This window comes from Natator depressus, chromosome 10 (assembly GCF_965152275.1).
Source record: "Natator depressus isolate rNatDep1 chromosome 10, rNatDep2.hap1, whole genome shotgun sequence".
NCBI classification, from domain to species: Eukaryota; Metazoa; Chordata; order Testudines; family Cheloniidae; genus Natator; species Natator depressus.
Window position 1 is genome coordinate 61,858,888 of NC_134243.1, and position 24,837 is coordinate 61,883,724.

A 24,837-nucleotide genomic window follows, 5' to 3' on the forward strand; every position below is an offset into this window, starting at 1 on the left:
TTTACCACCCTCATACATTCACCTTCCCTTACATCTTGCCTTCACTAGGGAAAAAGATGTATTCTTAGCTAAGAGGAGGCTCTAGTGGCTTCATCCCATATCTCCATACACAATCCCCTACCATAGGGGGGGTTGGCCTTTCCTTCTCAAACACATGCCATACGTGCTCCCTGTGGGTTCATCATTCCTTCTCCTCTCACATACCTTTCTCCTCTTAGTGCCCCTCCCTCCCCCGCCCCCCAGCTAATCAGCCAGACTTTTCATGTTCATCCCTTGGAACCTCATTCATTAGTAGCTCCTTGGAGTGAAGCCAGATACCAAGCCTTGCAGAAGTTGCTCCTTCCAGCCCTCTGTTGGCTTCAGTAGGGAGATACAGGCAGCTGCCTGCCCAGGTGAGCTGCTCCTTAAATTGTACATGTAAAAAACCACAGTGCGAAGAAGAGGACATGCCGGCTGCTGAGACGGAGCAACTATCTACTTCTCCAGCTCTTAAGAAACTGGAGGTGGAGCATCTCCTTTCTAAGAGGTGAGAGGCATCTCCCTTCTCTCCCCAGTGAGAGACTTGGACAGCAGGAGCTCTTGCAGTCAATTAGGCTGCAAGATCAGTGTTTCCTCCTGCAAGGGCCCACGTCAGAGTCCAGGCCCCTCAAAAACTACAAATGCTGCAGGGTGGTACTTAAAGCCTTGGTGCTCAGCAGCTCACAAGACCAAACCTGTTGTCTCAGATGAACTAAATTAAAATTCTATAATTTGGTATCTTGTGCAATTAAATGTATTTCTAATGCTGTAAATATACAAACATTGTTCCTGAGCTGTATGTAATAGCAACTAGAAAAGTTAGTAGCTGGGCTAGCAGTAAGAATATTTGTAGGAGGGGATTTGGCAATACAATTCTAGTGTTGAGCTGCTGGAAAAACCCCTTGTCATGTACAACCCAGTGAGTCTAGTTCATTTTTCACTGCACTCCATACACAGCTTCCTTGCCCTGAGGATGCTTATTTAGGGCTGTTGTCTCACATAGAAGGCTGTGGATGCTCTGAGTTAAGAGTCCTGTCTGGTTAGCACACTTGTGTGTCAAAGGGTAGGCTTTCTGAACTGCTCTCTCCTTTAAGTCTCTTGTCCATCTCTTGATGTGCTTCTGCATACTTGACTGACATAGGCTGCACTGTTTGGCTGTATTTCCCCAAGCCAGATTTGGGTCATGCAGAGAAATGGTTAATGGTATTCACCTGTCACCATCATTTAACTTGCGTCATCGTTAGCATGGTTGAGGAGACTGTGCAGGACATTGCTATTTTAATGGCTTCTGCTGATGAATCTCATGATAAGCCTGCTAAAAAGGTGACATTAACATATGAGTAGGTGTTGTTGACTTAGCAATTAAGCTGGGCTGACAGAGACCACAGGTCCCCAGCAAGGATTTTGCTTATTTTAACATCCCTTGCATACAAAATGTTAATGTGTAGGAGGGAATTCATTCCAGGACCTCAGCAAATGACACACAGAAAAAGTGGTTGTATTCAAAGTGACTGGCTTAAAAAAAGGAACATTGTTACTGCTTCCTTATGTGTTTTCTGGGTCATAGCTTGAAAAACAAAATTTTATTGCTGTATTTGCTCCTCAGCCAAAGAGTCAAAAAACATCAAACTACAATCACTTTTGTGTATACATCATTAACAAAATTACAAGAGTACACTTTTTGGGGGGGGTCATGATGCTGCATGAAGCACAGCTTGATTATCAGATTCCAGCTTGAACCTCCATTTAGAGAACTGGATTGTCAGTTATAGTCACAGGAAAAAGCTAATTTAGGAGGCAGATTAAGAATAAATATGTACATTTAATGGGTAATATTACTGAGCTACGTGTTTTATTCTCCCCACAACTTCCATATACTTTAATGGGAGTCAGGTGCTACAGCCCTGACAATGTGCCCAACATGGTGGGAGGGGGCATGCACATTATATTTTTCTGGTCTCATTTGTAAGTGTTACAGCCTTTCAAACAAATGAGTTTCAATGTTTAATCAGATACCTCATGGATTTAGAAGCAATTGAGGCATTACAGTTCTTCAAATAAGCGTGATGTACAGTGTTGCAATGTGAGTAACTTTTACTTATGATATAGGTGGGATTTCACCTGTATAGAGTCACCTAGACCTTCATCAGCACTGTAAAAATAAAATTAAATGTTCAAGTGTTGCCTTAAGCATATATGGCACTTTATGCAAAGGGACCCCAAAGTACTTTACAGACTGTGGCCCAGAATCTGATCTATTACATTGGTATATATCTGAGTAACTCCCTTTGGTTTTTATTGGTTAGCCTGGATTACAGCAGTGTGAACACAGAATTGAGCCCTCCATCAGTCTGTATATAACCTAAAGAGTTTTGTGTATGTACATATAAACGCTCTTCCGAAGTCTGCATCTCTTCTTGCTTTTACTGTTGTTAACTATTGAACCCTCTTCATAGCTTCCCAAGTCATTGCTCTCCAGACTCTAGCATGTGCAGAATGGTGTTGCTTGCCTTCCTACATACCCCAAAGAACTCTGGGTTCCCACTGTTTCAAGATCCATTCAAAATTGCTGTCCTTGTTTTCACATCCTGCATGAACTTTCTCTTCTCCCTCACTTTTTTCTAGCATGTGCCTCCTCTGTCTTGCCATTGTTTAGGAAACCTGCTTTTCTGCAGCTTCTGACACCTGGCCAAGTCTAATATTTTTTTTCCCCTTCAGCTCTTCAGGTCTTTCGAGTTTTATCTGAAAACCTCTTTTCTCCTGTGCATGTACATCACTCTCCTCTCAGATTTAGGGTGGGGAAAAAAGCATGGATTTAACTCTATAAAGCCTTTTAGGATTCAGTTTGTGTGAAAGGTGCTATGTACACAACATAGATGCATTGTAATGTTACCATACCCAATGGGTTATGGGACCTTGAGCACAATTTGGCCACTCAGTCAATGTTGTTCTGTTGTCATTACGTGTTAATATGGTATGGCTATAATGAAGACCTTTTTATATGAAGGTAAAAGTGAAATAAGTAAAAATGTTATGTTTCAGCTACACTGACCTTGTACATTCTATTTCAAATGGCCTTGGCACATAGTAGAGAGCTTTTCAGATAATGTGAGATTATGGGATGTACGTCAGCATTGGAATGTACTCAAATGTCAGTTTGCAGAGATGGAAGAAAAGCAACATTTGTTATGTTGCTACATCTTGAACCAGGGAGTAGAAGAATGGATCTGAGGTCTGAGTAAAGAAGACAGCAACAGCAGCAGAGGATTGGCTCCAAAATTCCAAAAACTATCACCTTTCTCCTGTCAGCGTGCTTCTGCTAGTGTGATATGCAGGCTAATGGGACACTGCATGTGGTAAGTTGCTCATTCAGAACTTTTTCCCTTAAGGTTTTTTAAAATTTAAATTCTATCACATGCACTCTTAATAGTGAAACTCAGTTACACATGGTAGGCCTGATTCCTTATGCTTAACAGGAGTTCTGCATGCAGAGCTACTGCAGGATCAGGCCTAATGTAAATGCAATACAAGATGAATACTTGAATTCAGTTAACCATCACCTTCCAAAAATTCTATCATTTAACCATCCCCCTTGAAATGACCTCAACCTTCTTTTGTTGGATTGCTTAGTGGCCAAAGTCTCAGCTTTGGAATACTTAAATTAGTCTCTGCTATAAATACAGCCCTTCATCCTTCCTAAACAGAAAACTGAGTAATATGTAGGTTGTGAAGGTGGTCTCTTGAATTAGACCTAAAGCTTAAAAGGCACTTTATGCCTTGCGTGGATGTTAATTCCATGTGATCTTTAACCACAGCCATTGTTGTGCTGTGCACTATTTGGCTGCTGCCATCCTCCCCAGAGGTGACTGCATTTCAGTAGTAGTAGTAGTAGTAGTAGTAGAGTGTGTGTGTGTGTGTATATGTGTGTGTATGTATATATATATATATATATATATATATATATATATATATATATATAATGTGTGTGTGTGTATATAATATATATTTATGAAGAACTTTGTGATCTTTCAAGGGTCTTTATAAATGTATAATTATTACTCAATCTCTGGCCACCAAGCAAAGAAATGTAAGATTACATATAAAGGAGGATTTGTGTGGTGGTGGCGGTACAGGGGCATAGAAGAAAGCAAAATAAAAACAAAGCCAGGTCATCCTTTGATTCTTGCACTTCTGCTTTTGCCTTGTCTTTGTATACTTTAAGAGCATGTTTCCCAAACTATCTACTGTGGTGTCTGCAGCGCACCCATGTATTGCAGTTGTCAGGGATATGAAGGATGTATAGTAATTGTTATCCAGTTTTACCCCTGGCTGGCAGAAAAACAAACACTTCGTAGGTTTGAATTTTCCAGACGTTAAAGGTTCTGTCTTGTCCCAGTGTGTGTTTTGTGAAAACATCTACTCTGCTTGTGTATGCAACTAAGATAGATAAGGGCATTACATCCAGACATAAGTTTTATGATCATTCTTTTAAACATTCAGATACCAATAGATGATTTGTAAGCTCTTTACATTATCACTAAGAGAATTCTCTTGGGTGAATGTAGTAGATTAGGGTTTGGGAGTGAGTTTTAGTTTGTGCCTTATGACCACTGGTTTGGGGAGGAGGAATGGATATTTAATGATTCCCTCACATCCGAGTTTAGAATGTTACTGCATTTGAAAAGAGGAACTCTAAAAATTGTTGTTTGCATACATAAGCAAAACCCTGGCTGCTAGCTAACTGCAAACATGCAACATTGGGAACAGAACCTATAACCTGAAGTTCTGTTAAATTGCCTAGTACTCAGCTCATTCACTGGGAGGGAAGATGGGAGCGTTTATGACATCCATGATATGAAGTTGTTAATTGGTTCTTGTTTTCTTTACAGTGCTCCAGTACCATCAGCCAAAAGAGAAATGTAGAGAGACAGCAATGAAATCAAGAAGCCTTTGAGGATATGTTGTGTGTTCCAAGAGCTATTAAATCAAGGGCTTTGATTAGTGTTCCTTTTACAACTGTTGGATGCTTGGTAAAAGAGGGGTTAAAGTATCAAATGAATTCTCATTGTGATGTGTGCTGTAAGCAATGGCTAATGTTCATTATTTGTGGGTGAGAGGCATTTGTACAGAAATCTGTACAGATGTCCTTCTGTACCTGCAGTTTGTGTTGGGCTGAGGGTGGCAGGTGCAAGTTGAGATACACAGCGCTATAAAAATGTTGTAACGCTTTCTTTCCGTTCTCCTTTCCTAACGGAGGAAGTGAGAAAGTAACTTATCACTTGTCTTCATTTTAGTGTATTTAGAAATCTCTTTAATAAAACTTTCCATTTTGTTTTTAATGAAACAATGTGTGGTCGCTAAAATCTGTGGCAAACTTATATATTAATATTGTGATATGTGCCCAAGTGTTCATTTGGGGCACATGTCTCCCTGAAAGGTGTAATATATGCAGCTTGAATTACCTTCAACCTTTGGTAGAAGGTGTATATCTTAAATCTGTCCTTGTACAGTCATAACTTGCACTTCTGAAAATTGTTTAAGATTAAAGATAATTTCTGTGATTTTGAATGATATAACTGGCACAGAGTTTCTCCAACTGTAGTACTAGGGAGAGTGTGGAGCTCAGTCTTGAAAGCCCTTCTCATGCAGAATTCCCATTGTCTTCAAGGAGAGCACCATTTATGGGTGGATATACAGCAGTGGGTCTCAAACTTTTTTACTGGCGACCTTTCACATTGCAAGTCTTTGAGTGCAACCCCCCCTAATAAATTAAACACCCTTTTAAATATATTTAACACCACTATAAATGCTGGAGGCAAGCGGGGTTTGGGGTGGAAGTTGACAGCTCATGACCCCACAGTAATGACCTCATGACCCCCTGAGGGGTCCCGACCCCCAGTTTGAGAACCCCTGATATACAGGGTTAAGCCCTCAATTAGTCATCAGCAAGTTTTGAGTCTTCTTTGGGGTGACTAAAACAAGCATTCTAAGTTTCCTGGGCTGTGCTTTTCATAACTATGAACAGCTCTGCTTGGATTCAAGTCTGTAATGACTTACTAATGCTCTTAACTTGGAAAATAAAGCTTGTCCTTGAGCTTGGTCATGAACCATGCACCATATTGGGTGCCAGTATATTGTTTGTTATACTGATAGCTACTTTGGAGGTCTGAACACACTAATATATACACAACAGAAGTGCAGATACTAAATAATGGATGTGGAGAAAAGTTTGTTGGACTAGAAGGGACTGGTGTTTCTTATTTGAGTATCCTACCTTTGAACAAAATGAGAAAATCTGCTAACGGAAAATAAGTTATTTCCATCCTTCACTTACTCCCTCCTATTTACCCCCTCTAATCTGCTACAGCTGACCACAAGCACATGTGGAACCTGCAGTTGCAGGCAGCTTCCAATTCCCAGAGGTCTGCAGTTTTCACAATCTGGTAGAGGTGTTGAGGGCCCTCTTACATTGTCAGTGGTAGGAAATGGAGTAAAGCTATGTGGGCACAAAAGTTATGACTCTGGTCATCCCTATATCCCTGTTCAGAGAGATTCTTCTAGCCAAAAGCCAGACTTACCATCTTCAGGTGGGAACACCAGGTTTGTTTGTTTTTACTTGTTTTTTAATAGGAAGGACCAAATCATTAGGAAAGTTGTTTACAAGCTAAGCGAATAAAAAACAGGAAAAATCCAGGAAGTCCACAAAGATCTTTCCAATGCACAACCTACAACCACCAAAAAAAGGAAAATATTACTCCCAGCCCAGTACAGTTAGTGTAATATAGCCTTCAAGACCATTCAGTGACATCGTGGCATCTTCAGTTACATCTTGTAGTGTAGGAAGCTGTTATTTCAATGATTGCCTAGCCCAGGTAAGAATTTAAGGAGAGAATGTGTTTATTTAATCAGTGAGATGAGAACCAAAGATACACAATGGCCTTCATAAAGATTCCCCTTGATATTCATTACAGCTGAATCTTTTCTCCATAAGTCATTCTCCTGCAGAATAGTAAAATGTAGTCTGATGCCATATATTTTTTCAAGGCTGCATAACTGTTTGTGAAAAATATACTTGATAGGTCATATGTGGACCTCAAAATGATGCACAGATCTGCATGCTGTGGTGTTGGCCTGAGGCTACAATAAAAGAGAAGATTTGGCATCTTATTTTGAGTCCCAGGAAGATCACATATGTCCGTCCATCACGGAAGACATGGGATCATGCAGAACTCTGAGGAAATATGTTTGGAAGGGCCTGATCTGGCAGCATGCAGGGAAAACTACCACTGACTTCATAGACATGGGAGTTTGTCTCTATTAGGACTGGAGTGTTGGACTGTAAGTGGGTATCAACCTATACAATGCTGGGACATTAGCAAAACTGTGCTCTTATTCATATTTCATAAAGCTAGCTCCTTGGCAATTTCAATTTCACTTCTTGACTATTTAATTGAAAGTGTTTAAATATGAACTACAATTGTTTTTATACTAAATAATAGAGGAATACTTCTCATAATATTATACTGAAGAAGACAGTTACCTAATACAGTACTAGTAACAACTTTAGCCTAAGGGTAATTACTAAACTGACCCTTCAAACTAGGCTTTGAAATATTTGTGTGTCTCTTAAGCTAAAAGACAATTTATACATTAAAAACCATGAGGCTAGTAACTGCTGACATTGCTGCACACTTTCTCTGTAGAAAGATAATTTGATCTGAATTGAAGACACCATTTTTAAATCCATGGCACATAAACTTAATCATTCATTGTATGTTGTCTCTCATGGCCATTTCCTTTATTCTTGGTAGAATTCCCATTGAGCATATTGCTCTTCCACCATTTCAATATGTTCTGAGAACCTGTCAACACAGTATACCCAGAGCAATGAATATCCCTCTGATTAGGACTAAAAGTATCTATTGTTAAATAGAGGTACCATTTTCTGGGATGTTAATCACAAGATTAGATTTATCACAGCTTGGACTAACTTTTGGTTTGTTTTATGTGGGCACATTTGGGAGCAGGAGATGATGCCGGCTACCTTCACCCAGGCCCAAGGCACCTGAGCAGGCAGCAGACAGAATCCAGCTCTTGTGCTCGAGTGCAAAACTAGGGTACCTGTGGTACTTTTTTATGCCAATAAGTTGTCAGTAGCATGCAGCAGCTACCATCTGGTGACAGGGATGTAAGGAGTATGGCTCCCCTTGTGCTTCCTAAGGCATTGTTTGTGTCTTTCTTGTCCGAGCCAAATGCCTCAGAATCTCTGTTTGGCTAGCCCCTCCAGCAAGGAGCAGGGCACAGTTTAAACCTCTCTTTGCAGAAATAAGAATTATGTAGTTCACTGAGGACCCCGATCATTCCCCAGTACTTCTGATTCATAGTCCTCTGGTAGTTCATGAAAGACCCTGTGGCACTTCTCAGGATGGGTGGTTTAGCTTGGTAAGAGTTGGCTCCCTGATTTTTAATAGCTGAACTCCAGCACTGCTTTGTCCTTGGAGAACTTAAGCTTTGCTAGAAGGAAAGTTAACAGACCGTACATATGACTGTGCCAACTTCTGCTTGACATGCAGTAAAGAACATTCTAGGCACTGACTTGAAAAAATCTCATAGTGTCAACATACAGTGACCTTAGAAATTGTATTAAATCATACTGGTCCCAGAATGAGGTTTTGCTGCTAACAGCCTTCCCTGGTGTTTGTAAATGCATTCCAGCCAGTCTCAAAAGCAAGTTATACAGTGTGAAGACTACATTATTAAAATACTGTGGTGGTTAAAAAGCGAGGAGACTTGCCTATGGAATATTGTGGTAACTCTCATGTTGAATTAAAAATATCAAGTGCTTGCTAAGTGAGCTGATGATTGTAGTTACAGACCATTTTTGCATAATTGTAGACATTGGAAAAGTGATCAGTACTCAGTTAACATCATGCTTCTGGTGTTGTCCTAAGCAGGACTTATTTTCAGTGAACAAATGGGGGGAGAGAAATTAATGTTTCATTCTAAGACCAGTCTATCTGCTGTCAGCCTAGTCCTGCTTCCAAGCCCATCAAAGCATGGGGTAGGCCTGTTAGCTAGAACTAGAGGAACTGGGCACTGTGATAAATTTCTGGTATTTTAAAATAGTTAGCTCAGAACATGCAATAGTGAGCTCAAAATATGAGTGTTCCTCTCCAGTCAGTGTCTCTGATCCCATCTACAGTGGTGGCCCTAGGAAACTTAGACAACTAAATGTTTTCCATTAGATAATTTAAAACAGTGGTTCTCAAACTCTGGATTGGGACCCCAAAGTGTTTTAATGGGGTCCCCAGGGCTGTCATTAAACTTGCTGGGGCCCAGCTCTGTAGCCAAAGTCCAAGCCCCACCGCCAAGGGCTGAAGTCCTCAAGCTTCGGTGCCCCCCCAGGGTGCGGGGGAGTGGCTCAGGCTTCAGTCCCCCTTCATGGAGTCTTGTAATAATTTTTGTTGTCCGAAGGGGGTCGCGGTGCAATGAAGTTTGAGAAACCCTGATTTAAAATATTCAAGATAGTCCCTTCAGCAAGAACAGAAAGATAAGGAAATATTGTAAATGCTAGGATACCTGTATCTATTTTGGTAAGGAAAAAATTGACAAGATTTCTATAATTATTAAACATTTATGGGTTGGTAGCACCTGAAGATCACAATCAGGTTAGGCCCCATTGTGCTAGAACCTCTACGAACACATAAAATAACACTTCCTGCCCCCAAAGCATGTTATCAATCCTGTACTCTGCTTTTCACAGTTCACAGACTTCAAAAATCTCTCTTCATCCAACTGAACGTAAATAGCATTCACAAGCCAAAGTAACTTAAAAATAGAAGTTCTAATATTGTCATATTTTGGTACATTCAGCATGGTGGAGAATGAACAGATACCTTTCAGAGTTTAGCATGGAGGGGATTAATCCCTTTCTTCCAGGTAAAGGTAGAACCACGGTTGTTGTTCCTGAGTTCAAGGATTTTCAGTGTTCTGGGCCAGCTGTTGATAGTTAATATTCCCATTTGTGGTATAAGAGGGATTTGCTGTGGGAGGCTGGAGACTAAGTCTGGGAGTGAGAATCAGCAAGGAAAGCTGTCTAGAGAAGAGAGCAGGTGCTCTCTCTTCCTCCAGACTTGACTGAAGTAAGCTGTTCTCTATAACTACTTTGGCTGAGAGAGAAGCCCCGTTGCATTTACATTTGCTACATTTACTTTTTTTTTTTTTTTAAACTAGTAAAGTGCATCATAAAGTGTTTAAACTCCACCTTGCTGTTCAGCTGCCTTTCCTATGCTCACTCCCCATTCTCATTTTAGGGGCTAATTTCATGAGGTGTTACTATATGTCAACATTTTTATAGTTTGGGACAATACCACACAGGCCTTAGTCAAAACTTCCCCTTGACTTTAGTTTTGCCTAAGAAAGTTCTGCAGCATTGGGCTGTTGGTCTATTTGGGAGCACATAAATAAATCTTTCACACAAAGTGTCACTGTCATGGTGTAAATAAACCCTAAATCCTGAACCAGCCAACTTTCAATAGAGTTTTCCAGTAAAAAGGTCATTTAAAATTGAAAACTGGAGGCCTCAACCAGCATTCAGCCTTACATTTCACTGACTCCTGACTAACACCCAATCTGTTTGTTGTAGGCATTGTGCCAGGACTCCTTGCATCAGCTTCCATTTTATACTTCAGAATGCATCAGGTTTTTCTCATCTCACTTATATCATAGAAGCTAACTAAAATAGAAGTTCAGGATGGAGAAGACCTACTTGTGTCTTTCCCCCCAAAACACCAATTTTAGGAGCTGTAAGCGTCTGTCCACTGCATGATACTAAAGAGAGCAAATGAATTCAAGAAAAGAGCCATAGTCTCATGGAATGGAGCTAACATTGTCAATGCTGTCTCCTTCCCTGTCCAGCGAAGCCAGTCTATGTGAACACTGTGCAGTTGAGACGGTCAGTTGTAGGGGCACAACTGGGAAAAAGCTATGCAATTTCTACCCTATATTCTGTGCTTGCCTCCCCTCTTCACATGGCTGCAAACCCTTCCCACTAGAGAGCTCTTCTATTTTCAGAAGAGACTTCCCCTTCTGGAAGGGGTATTCATGGTCTTAAATAGTACTCAGTTTTTGGACTGTGGAATACTTAGAAATTTAAACTAAAATCTTCCCTTGGAAAAAGTTTTAGGTGGGTTGCATTTCATACCTTGCTCTGCATGAATGTTATATTTGGTTTACTTTAGTATGGTGACATTTATCTGCTGTTCGATATGACATTTTGTGTATTGCTGTCTTGGTTGCTTGAGTTTTGGCAATTGGCCTACAGTGTTCCAAATTGCAAGAATCGATTAGGTATCAGTCTTCATTTGAATTTGTCCCAGTTCTGAATCAACATACAGTGCTACCCCTTGCCCATTTTTGGCTGTGGATTTGAAAACTGATTGTGGCATAGTTCTCATTCTGCTGTTAATTAATTGACTTATGGTTCCCTATCATACCTTGATGCTAACTACAGTATATAACTACACTTAGTTGATAGTATTCCTTGGTTATTCTACATAATAGATACTTTGCCTTCATCTTTAATAGGAGGATTCTCTTCTCCATTTATCCTTTCTTTCATGACCTAATCCTGAAGAGTGCAGAGCATCTACAGCTCCCATTGATGTCAGTAGGACTATCATGTGAATAAGGGTTGCAGGTTCTTGTCTTCAATGTTATGGAGCCACATCATGACAGCATAAGGTTTAAGAGCCTTTTTCATTCCAATTTCTTATTTTCAGGTGTTTAACTTTTTGAAAAATTTACCTTTGGGTCTGAAATCGCTCATGTTTGTGTTCTTGGCCCAAAGGTAAATTTTTGTCCAAGTGCTTTAACTGTTTGAGTTATCCAACGGGGGGGGGCCGGCATTTTTCACATGAAAAAACAGTTCAGCTGCTTAAAAAAAATGCATGGGTCACTCAAGTACGTTTTTTGGTCACAAGGAGTGCATGTAGATCTTAAATGCAGATTATAAAGAAAGCCATGTTTTTCTACTATTTTTCTAACAATGTAACAAGGTTGGGCACTTTCTAGACATATCCATGTTGCTGGAACTCTGTGTTGAAATTCATGCAGCTGTTTATTTAAATGATTGCGCAGTATGCACCTTTATCAGAATACGCAATGGCGCATTCAAATAAATACAGTTGCAGTTGCATTGGAATGTGTGATCTAGATCACACAGAAATAATGTTTTTAGGACATGATTAAATGTTTAGGCGCTTGTCATAAAGCTGTTGTTGCCATTTTAGCATTGTAACTTTTGAAGAGATGTTTTGTATCTCAGATAATTATATACTATTAGAAATGTTGAAAAAAAACAATTCTCTTTGGAGTATTTGGCACTCTGAGCTAGTGCTGGGTAGTTGTGCTGCAGTATATTTACATCATTGCTCTTTTGTTATGCCTTTCTGTAATATTCCTTACATATGTTTTTGTGACTCATTTTCATTAAGCAAAAACAGTAGGTGGACTGATTTTCTTCAGACATTTTAATATTTACACTAACCTTTTATCTGTCAGTCATTGTGTTAGTAATATACAGTTTGAAGTTGTTGGCAATATTTTCTGTGCTGCAATTTACTCTGTTTAAAAAGCCATAGCAAATGATTGGTCTCTTGACTAAAGATAGCTTCAAATGTTTGAGAGTTCTACTGTAGCTGTCTGCATTCTGTTTTGAAAGTACCATAACTTGGTTCCACGTCAGATGGGAAAAGAAAGAAAAAAAAAAAGAAAAGCTTTCTTTGTTATGGAACCATGATATAAACCCTTCTGCATTACCAGGACTGACAGCTCCTTGCCTGTCCAGTCCTCTGTATTAGGTCAAGCTACCACTTGTCAAACCTCACCCCCAAAAAAGACAAACAGAACACGCTGGAACCATTTTTTCCCCTCTGAAAACTGCTCTGTGCAATGGGGAAATATACTTCCTTCATGTCCTAACACAGCTTATGGGTGTGGGTGGCTTTTTTTAAGGACAGTTATAGAAAGGGTAAGTGGTTTCAAGTTCTGAATATTTTGCTAGATATGGAGGTACCCCAGAACTGTCTGTGTATTTCTATAACAGAAACTGACCAACTGTTAATGAGAATCATTTTTTCATTTTTTAAAGAAGGGGTTTACAGACACACCCGCCCCCCCAACTTAGAAAGGTTTTCATAATTTTTATTTCCATAGTAAAATTTCCTTCCCCTCCCACAGTCTTGTTTCTCCTGGAATTTTTGCAACTTGAACTTTGGAGCATTATGCTAGCATGTGAGAAACAGTGGGTGGAGGATGTATCCAGGAGTTGGGGAAAGGATGGTGAGAAGCTGCCTAGACAGGGGGATGTGATCAGATGGAGAAACTGAACTATTCTTAAAATGGCCATCGTTACACAGTGGCAGCCATTTTAAATGGTTTTAATATGGTTGGGTTTTTGGATAAAAGTTGTTCGAGTACAAATTTGGCGACATAGAAGGATTCATGAGCATATCAAATCCAAAGAGGGATGCATCTTATCCCAAGAAGTAAATTTAACATATGCATAAAGGTTCTATAAGTGCCTGTATAATTCCAATCCAAGGGAAGAGAGCCCTGAAGGTCAAAAAATGCCAGCTCTGTCAGATGGAGTCTTTTGACCTTCAGGGTCACATGGGTGTGTATAGACTTGTCACAGTGCCGCAGAACAGCTATAGTTTTCTGCAGTGAGTGGTCTTTTCTTGCAGGGTGTGGCTTTTTAATTCTTTTTTGCTGCTGCTGCTACCAAGCCTCCCCTGAGCAATTTTTACTGTGTAGGGGTTTTTGGACAAACATCCAGTACAACTTTGTTAGTGGCATTTTCATTTGTTTTTCCATCTACCATCAACAAAAGCAGTATCAGGGCTTTCTAGTGCAGCAAAAATATGACCAAGCAGCCAGTGCTCAACTTTTGAAAAATAAGTGAAGTATTTTACTAGTGAAAAGAGGGGATTAACTTTTATAGCCAAATTCTACTTGCAGGAATCAGGCAGGCAAATTACTGAAGTCACCAGGTCTACTTGCAGAAATAATATAAGTAGGATTTAGGTCCTGATCCACACCCCATTAAAGGCAGTGGGCATTTTTCTTTTGATTTTACTGGGCTTTGGATCAGACCCCTGGATTGTAGGTTATACCAGATGATCTCATTTTAAATAAGAATTTCCAGCATAGCCTACAATACATTCTCAAAATAAAGTGATACCAGCAGATATATATACTTCTAAGAAGTAGTTGTAACTGAAGCTTATTTATTACAGAACCTGAACAAACAGTAATCAGCATTAAAATTTGTTTACTAATGTATCTTAGATTTGTGTATTTCCTCCCATGGCAGAGTCCAAAGCATTATGGAAGGGCATCATTTATTCAGAAAGCATCCTCCTTGTATTGTACTGTATTTACCTGGGTTCAGAGCAGCTATGCACATGCGGACTTCACAGTGCCGCTTTAAGCCAGTTGCTGTAAGGACTTCACTGGTTATCTTAGGGCAGGGGTGGGCAAACTACAGCCCGAGGGCCGCATCCAGCCCTCCAGACGTTTTAATCTGGCCCTCGAGCTCTCCCTGGGGAGCGGAGTCAGGGGCTTTCCCTGCTCGGCGCGGCTCCTGGAAGCAGTGGCATGTCCCCCCTCTGGCTCCTACGTGTAGGGGTAGCCAGGGGGCTCCATACACTGCCACCGCCCCAAGCGCGGCCCCCGCAGCTCCCATTGGCCGGGAACCACAACCAATGGGAGCTGCAGGAGCAGCGCCTGCTGACGGGACAGCACGCAGAGCTGCCTGGCCGTTCCTCTGTGTAGGAGCCAGAGGGGGGAATGCCATAGCTTCTGGGAGCTGCTTGAGATAAGCGCCGCACAGAGCCTGCACCCCTGACCCCCTCCCGCGCCCCAGCTCTGATCCCCCTCCTGTCCTCCAGACCCCTTGGTCCCAGCCTGGAGCACCTCCTGCACCCCCAACCCCTCATCCCCAGACCCACCCCAGAGCCCATACCCCCAGCCGGAGCCCTCACCCCTTCCCGCACCCCAACCCCCAATTTTGTGAGCATTCATGGCCTGCCATACAATTTCCATATGTAGATGTGGCCCTTGGGCCAAAAAGTTTGCCCACCCCTGTCTTGGAGTATGTCTAAACTGCCCACGTGGCAGCGCTGTGATGTGACGTAGGCAGTGTAGTCACGCTTTATCGCTAAAACTTTTGTCGCTCAGGGGGGTGTTTTTTTCACACCCCTGAATGACTAAAGTTTTAGCACTGAAAGTGGCAGTGTAGACACAGCCTTAGAAGGCTTCAGTGGCTAAGAGATTAATGTAGTGGATCTGGATGCTGTTCCATTTGAGTATTTGTGCTAGGAGTAGAAAAATGCAGTATATGCTCTCAAATTATTCTTTAGGAATACCTACATCATGTTACAATTAATAGTTGTGGGCTGAATAAATTGCTCGCTCAGCTATCTTGCTGCTGTATTAGTGAGATGTATCTCCTGTACAAACACTACAAAAAGTTTGAAAAAAATCTGTGGTAACTACTTCCAACTGAGAAACAGCCTAATTCCTGTTTCATAATGATGGGTCATCTCACTTTGAGAGTTTTTCTTTTAACATTGAGAAGTATTTGTCTTTGAGTCATGCGAGATTGAAACATCTTCAAACTCTGATTTTTTTTTTCCATTTTAGCTTAATTCCATCTCATTTATTCTCCTACATTGTCCCACTGTTATACTGACTGGCAGTCCAGTAATATTGACCAGTGCAAATTATTCATTTCTGGTTAAATAGTTTAGTTAGGCTATAGAGCCTGGTATCTGGCTTTTGCTTCCATTGAAAACTGACAGTCTCTCTTTTATTGCTGATTTCGGGTTAGATAATGTTATCTGCACACAGACTAGGGTAAAGGGAGGTGTATAGGCATATTTTCCTAGGGAAAGCCCTGGGCGGTATTCAGAAACTCCTTTGTTGCACTGTAGGAAAAATAGTAATTTGCAACCTTCCTTTATGTATTGCACCATTCTGCTGGCCAGTGGGGAAAGCAGGAGAGGTGGAGCTAAAGTCTGGGTGGAAGGAGGACAACAGATGACATAAGAAAACCATTCAAAGAGATGCCGCTGTCACTGATACAAACTATGATGGAGCAAGAAACGCGGCACTAGACTGAGAGGTACTAAGACTGGGTTGCCTCAGGTACCATGTGCCACAAGTTACGAGACAAGAGCATCTAAAAAAAACAAATATGCAGTCTCAGGGTGGAGGTGAAAATGCTTTTTTCTTCCTACTCCCCTGCATAAAGGATAGGCAGTCTAGTCCTCAGGTTCGCAAAAAGAAAAAGGAGTACTTGTGGCACCTTAGAGACTAACCAATTTATTTGAGCATAAGCTTTCATGAGCTACAGCTCACTTCATATGCTCAAATAAATTGGTTAATCTCTAAGGTGCCACAAGTACTCCTTTTCTTTTTGCGAATACAGACTAACACGGCTGTTACTCTGAAATAGTCCTCAGGTTGCCATTCATGGGGACTGTTGCCTGAATGACAAGTAATTATCAGAGTAGGACTGTTTACTATAGCAGTCTGGTTTCTTTATACTGACATGGCATGTAGAGGAACATATTTTATCAGTCTAGAAAACCAGCAGCTCTGTCTAGCAGTTAGAGGAGAGGAGACAGAATTCCTGGGAAATATATTCTCTGCTTTACCAATGTGTGACCTTGAGCAAATTACATAGGTCCTATAGCTTACTCATCTGCAGAACTGACTTAACGTTTACTGCCTCCCAATGCTTTTGTGAGAAATGAAGCAAGTAAACTTTTAACAAGGGTGACAGGTGCCATAAAGGGATGTGTTCAACGGGTCCCCTGTGACTAAACTGAAGGGAAGGTAGGGTGATTTCCCTTCTTTAGATATAGTTCACTTCACGGTCGATACTGCTGACTGATCCCAGATGTTCATAAAAACAAAAAAGTCCAGAAAGCAAATATCTTGCCTTTAGAATGCACCAGCTATGAGATATTTAAATAGAATTTCTCAGGAACAGAGCCCCTCACTAGATCTCTCCTTCCCCATTTCTATTGGTACTAGTGGTAGGTCTACACAGCCTGCGGCAGCAAGCTTCCCGCCCTGGGTTGACAGACTCAGGCCATGTCTATATGTACAGTGCTGCAGCGTCGTAGCTGTACTGATACAGCTGTGCCACTGCAGCGAATCTGGTGAAGACGCTTTATGCCGACGGGAGAGCTCTCTCCTGTTGGCATAATAAAACCAACTCTGTGAGTGGCAGAAGCTATGTCGGCGGGAGAAGCTCTCCACCATCATAGCACTGTGCACACAAGCGCTTAAGGTGGTGTAACTTATGTCACTGTGGGGGTAGTTTATTCAACCACCTGAGCAGCATAAGTTACGCCGACATAGGCTAGAGTGTAGACATAGCCTCAGGCTCATGCAAGTGCTCTAAAAATAGCTGTGTAGACTGCATGTTGAAGTTGTGGCTGAGGCTGGAGTGTGGGGCTTCAAAGACCAAGCTCCAACTTAAATGTGCTGTCTACACTGCTATTTGTAAAACATTAGTTTGAGCCCCTCAAATTGATGTCTGGAATCCTGGGCTGAGAGGCTCGCTGCCATGGGTTGTGTAGACATACTCCCAAGTGTCCTCTCCAGGGAGGATGTAATTTTCAGGAACAAAGTGTGACTGTTTCTAGCGGTATGTATCGAGACTTCAGCAGTCATTTCTCTAGTACTAGTTCTCTGTACAGTCATCCATTTTGATTGCAGATCAATTTTAGAATCATGACGTGTATGAATGTAAATTTGTTTTTTCATACTGAAGATCCCTCTTCACAAGAAGAAGATGCGTTATATTAATAGCAGAAGAGAAGGTGGAAGTATCATTAATTTTTTGCACTGCATATATGGACATTGTCATGTTATTTGCTTGTTATTTTGAGTTTGATACTGTGTGTTGCACCTGGATGTGCTGCTCATAGGCATTGGTCAGTGTTCAGTACGGGCCCAATTCTGCCACCCTTTCTTCTGTTGAGTATTAAACTTTCTCTGAGTAGCCCCATTGAACTGAGTAAGGTATTACTCAGTAAGGATAGTGTAACAGAGCCAGATTCTTCTGTGCTCTCAGAACTGTGAATGTTATTGTGCTGGTTGGAATGTAATGAAAATAAACAGCAAAATAAATGATTGAGAAGTCCCTATTACTATAGTTAAGAATATGCCATTCCAGGGAGCCATTCCAGGGAGTCCTTGAAATTCCTGGTATTACTAAACACATTCAGAATGTGGGAAGACCACTAGATCATGTGTGTAATTGTAAATAGAGAGATGGTTATGGAAAAAGGTAATTGTAACACAAGTAGCAAAGGTTTCACCATGAAGCTTTTCAAAAGCTGACTGCTGTCACTACCCTGCACAATGCTGTCTAAACCTGGAATATAGTATTTACTTTTCATTAAATATTAAGTTACAGAATGATTTGAGATAAGATGTGTTGTATACCTATAAACAACATTATCTCTTGCACGTGAAGTTGTAGGCCTACTGGAAATTACTTTAAGGATTATGTGAGTAAATATTTACTGAAGTAATGATCCTATTTACATAATTGGCAACGCCCTTCAAGGAGATGAAGGACACAGCCAAAAGTAACAGTGGTTTAGAATCAGATTCTGCATTTATTGTGTCTAAATCCTATCTGCATAAAAGATGAATGATAAAAGCTTTTGAGCCAGCTGCTACAAATGGAAGTAGAGGGCTATATCATAAATATCCATTCTGTCCAGGCAGTTACCAGAGCAAATAGGGGGGTGTTTTTGTTTTTTTTTTTAAATCCAAGCAAAGTGCAAAGTCTCAGGGCAGGGGAAACCCACAGATTTTTTATTTAAGTGTATGATGAAGGAAAGTGAAATGTAATATGTCAACAAAAACTTTATTTAGAGAAATATTTTAGTCACATGGCACTAGATCATCCCTCCCAGAGTAAAACCCAAAGGAACGAGCTCAGTGAGAGAACATTTTGTAAGGATGCCCCCACTCTGTTTAAATGGTGGTGTGAAATTAGTGTCCCCGAGGGTGGAGGCTGTAGGGCTCACCTTCAAGCCAGCAGATACCTCAGGGATCATTGTGGTTTCCAGGGAATCTTCTAGAGGCCAGAGCTTTCCACATTGTCCAGAGAATGGTACTGTGGAGGCAGCCATGTTCCCTTCCTTGTGCAGGAATAGAAGGAACAGTCTGGACTGCCTTACAAACTATGGTCTCTATCCTGCAAAAACTTGTCTGTCTTCACTGCAATTAACTTAGGCTGCTACTCAGGTGTTGGCCCTAACCCTCCTCCTGAATCATGTAAAATAGTGGTGCTTTCAGTGTGGGTCAGCTGGTCCATCCTGTGCTATCGGCTGAAGCCAAAAGCAAAGCTTTCACTTGGGCAGCTAAACTGCTACTTTGTCCCAAGGAATGCAAGCTAAACTACTCCACTGTGGATAGCCCAGTGCTTCCCCCCGTGTGCCCAGAAGGAACCAGTTTCTGCAACAATCCACTGGGAAAGAATTGGAGTGGGTCAGCTCACTGCAGCACGAAGAACCATGGAATATGCCCCCAGAAGTCCTAGTGGCACACATGGGTGAGTGAAGTATCAGTGAGGACACAGTAGCACAAGTGTGGCTGCTCATATGGGGTACCAGACACCGGAGTTAACGCTACCGTGAACAATGAGGTCCCATTGTACAGTGGCCAAGAATAGGTGTCTCCAGGATAGAACTTGGATGGAACTTGAAGTAACAGCATCTCTCAGGGCAACTTTTGTAAATGAAAGTTTTATACTGAGACTGCATTTAATAAACATTTATCAGATGTTTTACTCTCCTACTCTCTTTCCAGCTCACTGCTTTGTGGGAAGAGGCAGGAAAGGGGACCTTAAATTGTTTTTCAGTAATCCCCCTACTTTCCTAGACAGAGTTCTTCTAGCTCTGTATTTCTCGAAAGACCCAATAAAAATATTTCTAAGAAAACAGATGTGTACAGTTATTTGAATTTTGCCTCAGTGATTACCATGCATAGGTTGTTACGCCAAATCAGATATTCTCTGTACCACATTCTCCCTGGTCCTCTTTTATCCATACTTGACAAACATACCTGCAGTATTCTTTTGATGGATGAAAAAAACCATAAGTTCAATTATGTATGTTTAATACGAGTTTTGTAATGTTGGGATTGAAAAAAATCCATTTGCCTAGGGCAAGTTGGAATCTTTCCTGGGGACATGTGCCATCAACTTTGGTAAAACTCAGCCTTTGATTTAAAAAAAGAAGTTTGTAGCTCTTCTGATTGCAAAGTTAACTGTCTAAATAGGAGCCAAAGGTAATCAATGCACTGCTATGGAAGTCGGCAGAGATGCAGCTTGAGTGCCTCTGCTGCTACTCAGAGCTCTGAATAATGCATACTCAGTGATAATCCACAGGCTGCACAATAGCAAAATTGCTTAACCAAACCGTTCCATTCAAATAAGATGATCAGATCAGATCTTATGACATGAACACTTTGGCTGCATTTGTTTGAACTAACAGCTTGGGGCTGGGATGCTGTCTTTTTATTTTTGTATTGCAGTAGCACCTAGGAGTCCTAGTCATGGGCCAGGACCCCATTGTGTTAGGCAGGGTATAAACGGGTGAAAAAACAAAATCTCTGCAGCAAAAGCTATTTATAACTTTTTGTAGAGCTTAGACCATTAGATCATTGAGTGTGATCTCTCCTGTATATCACAGGCCATTAAATTTAGCCCTGTAGTGAACCACCCAATAACTTGTTTGGCTAAAGCATCGGTTGCATTTGGCTAGAGCACTTGCTCCATTCTCTGCTGGTGTTCTATAAATATTAATAGTTACAGTACGGTAAGTATATTAAGTGTTTCCAAACTATAGGAGGACTGAAAAATTAGAAGTTTTTCTAGACACTTAAGTGTTTAAATAACAGAAGTTAAAAAGCTGTGAACAAGCATTTTAAAAAGCAATGGCCAGACCATGTTTCCTTAAGTAGCGAACACATGGTTGCATGTTTTTAAGTCTTTTTTACATAGATTGCCATCACATGATGCAGGCATGCTTTTGGTACATTCCTTCTATCTGCTATTGGAAGAAGGGAAGATAATTTGAGATTGGAATTTAACAGACACAGCCAAGTATGCTTAACATGTTTGTTAATTAAACATTTTGCACAGTAGGTGCATATTGTGTATGTATGTGGGGAGTTCTTGGCTTGTACTTAAAGCATATTTTGTTATAAACACTGCTTAAATTGCAGCAAGAGAGGTTTAGGTTGGACATAAGGAAAAACTTCCTGTCAGGGTAGTTAAGCCCTGGAATAAATTGCCTAGGGAGGTTGTGGAATCTCTCATTGGAGGTTTTTAAGAACAGGTTAGACAGTCACATGCCAGGGATGGTTTTCTAGACAGAATATTTAATCCTGCCTTGAGTGCAGGGGACTGGAATAGAAGACCTCTCAAAGTCCCTTCCAGTCCTATGATTTTATGTGCCAGGCCACCTCCTCCTCTGCTGAGCTGAAGCTGGACAAGAGTACTTGTTAAAGTGAGCCCCTAATTAATATTAACAAATACCGCATTATGTAGTTGGATTTCCTCAGAATCTATTTGATAGCAGTGCATTTTTGTGTATTACAGGCTGTGGAACCCAAGTCTTGATTTTCTTTGCCTCATTGTTGGCTGACTTTATTTATGAATGCTTTTTATACCTGCAGCTTACCAACTGAGTCCAAATGACAGCTATACCGATTTCTTGGCCTCTCAGGCTGTTTGCTTTGACGCTCCTCTTTCCCAATTTCCTTTGTTTTTTGTGAGGTCTAAAAGTACGTGGTTCCTTAGTGAAAGTGTTGCCAGTTGAAATACAGTCAGTTCCATGTCATCCACAAATTATACAGTTATGATACAAATGATGTCCTATAGTCTGTTCCTTTTAAGGAGCACAGAAAAAATAGTAAGAGATTTTCTTCCCCAGGATCTCTTACTCATACCCTGTTTAGCTGGTGTTGCATTTTTAATTTGAAAGCTAACAATATCTGCTATGTTTACCACCAAAATCAAATGGGTCAATATTTTAATGAGCTATCTATCCTTCCCCTCATAATCAAATTGATTCTAGATGTAAGGGTTTGTGCAAATCATTGAAATTTGTCTAAAATTTACTCTTCAGACTGGGTTTTGATTTTTGAATGTAACCTTTCAGCCTCATCCCTCTCCCCTGGTCTGCAAATAATGTAAAGGAAGATGGCCAACTCAGCAGCTGGCCAGAGTAGGATGGAGGTTTTTACTCAGTTTGCTTCTTCCTGCTCCCAACTTTGGATAGCCTTAGAGGGTATCACTGTAAGTTCTTTGGGGGGCAGGGATTGTTTTTACTTCATGTTTTCACAGCACCTAGCACTAGGATTCCAGTTGTATTACAGTAGTGCCTAGAAGCTCCTACAATGATAATGCACATCAGCCTCTTTCTGAGAATATTCTTGTCATTCACACCAGTGATCTAGGAAGGCAGGGGAGAGCAACATCACTAAAAATGGGACAGGTTCTGCACTCACGTGTCCCTCACGTTGCTTCCTGCAGAATTGGGGATGTAGTGAATGTAAAGTTTAGCTCACTATTCCTGTTTCCTACCACAGGTTCTGATGATGATGAGTATTGTGCTGCTGCTGCTTTTTAATCTACTTTCAATTTCATATTCTTGTTGAAGCTGTTACTTAGTATCTATAATGTTACTATACAATATACATAGTAATGTAACTACAGCTGAAGAAAGTGGTCAGATCATTGTGTTTTATCATGGATAGATGTGGGTGTCTGCTTTATGACAGCAGTTTCCTGATAAAGAGACTTATGTCAATTATACATCTTCCTAAACTGACTGATGTTAATTTCCCCCCCTACAGAGAGGAGGATGAGGAAAGTCCCTATGCAACTTCTTCCTATCACCAGTAGATGACGGACACATGATGACCTGCAAACTTGGAAAGAAGATACATTTCTTAAAGAACTATATAATTGATTCAAAAGCAAGCCTTTCAGACTGATTACCGCGGTGTACTTTTTACAAGTCATGAATGGGTAATTTCACTGACTAATTGCACTGAAATTATTTGACCTCTTCTGCCTTCTGCAGGTTAATTTCCTTAAATTATATCAATAAGAGGTGTAAGCCTTCCAAAACTAGCAATTGCCTTCACATTTCTTGTGTGTAAATTGTAGCATGGTAGCACCAATATATCCTTGAGGTCACCTTTATGCAGGATGCATTGATCTTTAGTATACATTTTGTAAATACTTGTTAAGGTAAAGTGTGAGATTATTTGATTAAATATTTATGGAGAAAGTTATGCTTATCACTGGCAAACTTAACTATATAAAAGGACTGAAATTTTATGATAATTACATCTTGATTCTGCAGTCCCAATGCAGGCAAATTTGCCACAGAAGTTTTGCCTGCAGCAAGGCTGCAGAACTTATTCCTAAATTTTGTGTAAGTGTGCATATATAAATAACATCTCCGTGTTCCTGTAAAGGGTTAATTTTAGCCCTTGATTTTGATTGGGTAAAGAAAGCCTTTAGGGGAAAATAGGCTAGGTATTTTTCTTTGTGTTATAGTGACATTTGAAATGTTCATAAGTGTATTCTTGTGTGCAAATATATTTTCAGTGTAATTTTATTAAACAAAAACCCCATAATAAATTACTATTCTTCATTATGTAGTCTGTCTAGTTTTCACTAATCCAATATAGTTAGGACTTTCCCATCAATTTTTAAATGGGAATTTCAGAGCAAAAAGTGTGTGCTCTTTATTGCTTCAATATGAGTAATAATCCATCTTCCTGAAATTGCAAAGATTCTTTGCCCCAGCTTTCTTTAATTTTACACTGAAATATCAAAATTGGCAGGTTCTATCTTCTCATTTACTTGGAGGACTTTTGCAACCTTTAGAGAACTGGAAATAGAATAGGGGAGGCCTAAACCTTTTCATATATATTGCTTCCATTTTAGTCTATTTCAGGGGGCAAATTGGTCACTTTCTTAATGAGCACTAAGTAGCTGATGTTCTCACTAACCCATCAAGAGCGCCAACAATTAGGAAATCTGCACTAAAAGCTAGAAACTGAAATACTTATGTCTAGTTCTCAGGGACAAATTCAACATTTGTACAGAACCTGAGGAAACCTACTTTGTGCAGAGACATGCAAGAGATCGTTGGGGGGGGGGGGGGGTAATCCTTTCCCCATACCAAATACATGTACATGGAGCACCAGCATAGACATGGCTGATACACATACCCTCATACTACATGTGGGTGGCTCTCCATTTCTTCCTCAAGCTCCTTTTCTGTGCTGCCCCATAGCATTGATTTGCAGTAAGCAGGAGTTGTGGGGTCCTTGATCTCTGCTGTCCAGTGCAGAACTGATGTGCCCCCTGGGGATGGGGATGAGGCAAGATTTCATTCTCAGATAGCAGAGTTAAATCTCTAGGTATCCAGAGTGATATGGTATATAGTACTAGAAAAGAAAACTGCTGAGGGACTGGGGTGTGATTGTGATAAAATCTCACCACTGCCTTGACTTTGTCTTTAAACCATACATTCTTTTAAACTGCCTGAAATATGGAAATCACAATCTACTAACCTGTGAAAAGGGAATAGATACCATGGGTAAAGATTGAACACTAGAATCTTTTAATGGCTGTGTAACTTTCATTGCTACAATCTGAGCAAACGTAGTGCTCATGCCGCTATTCGAGACATCCTTCGG

General features: G+C 40.6%; 1 protein-coding gene across 2 annotated transcripts in view; it reads left to right on the plus strand.

Moving 5' to 3' along the window:
* Positions 1–23,756, plus strand: part of LYSMD2 (LysM domain containing 2) — a 30,974-nt gene extending 7,218 nt beyond the window's left edge. The window contains exons 3-4 of one of the 2 annotated variants that reach the window (XR_012641157.1): positions 3,175–3,374; positions 4,908–5,010. Coding sequence is in view for 1 of the 2 variants with exons in the window: in XM_074964770.1 (XP_074820871.1) it covers positions 22,975–23,023 (49 nt within the window). In the remaining variant the exon portion in view is untranslated. Of the gene's footprint in view, positions 1–3,174; positions 3,375–4,907; positions 5,011–22,974 lie in introns of those variants that run through there. The other variant, XM_074964770.1, reaches the window with a different exon arrangement.
* Positions 23,757–24,837: the final 1,081 nt, after the last annotated feature.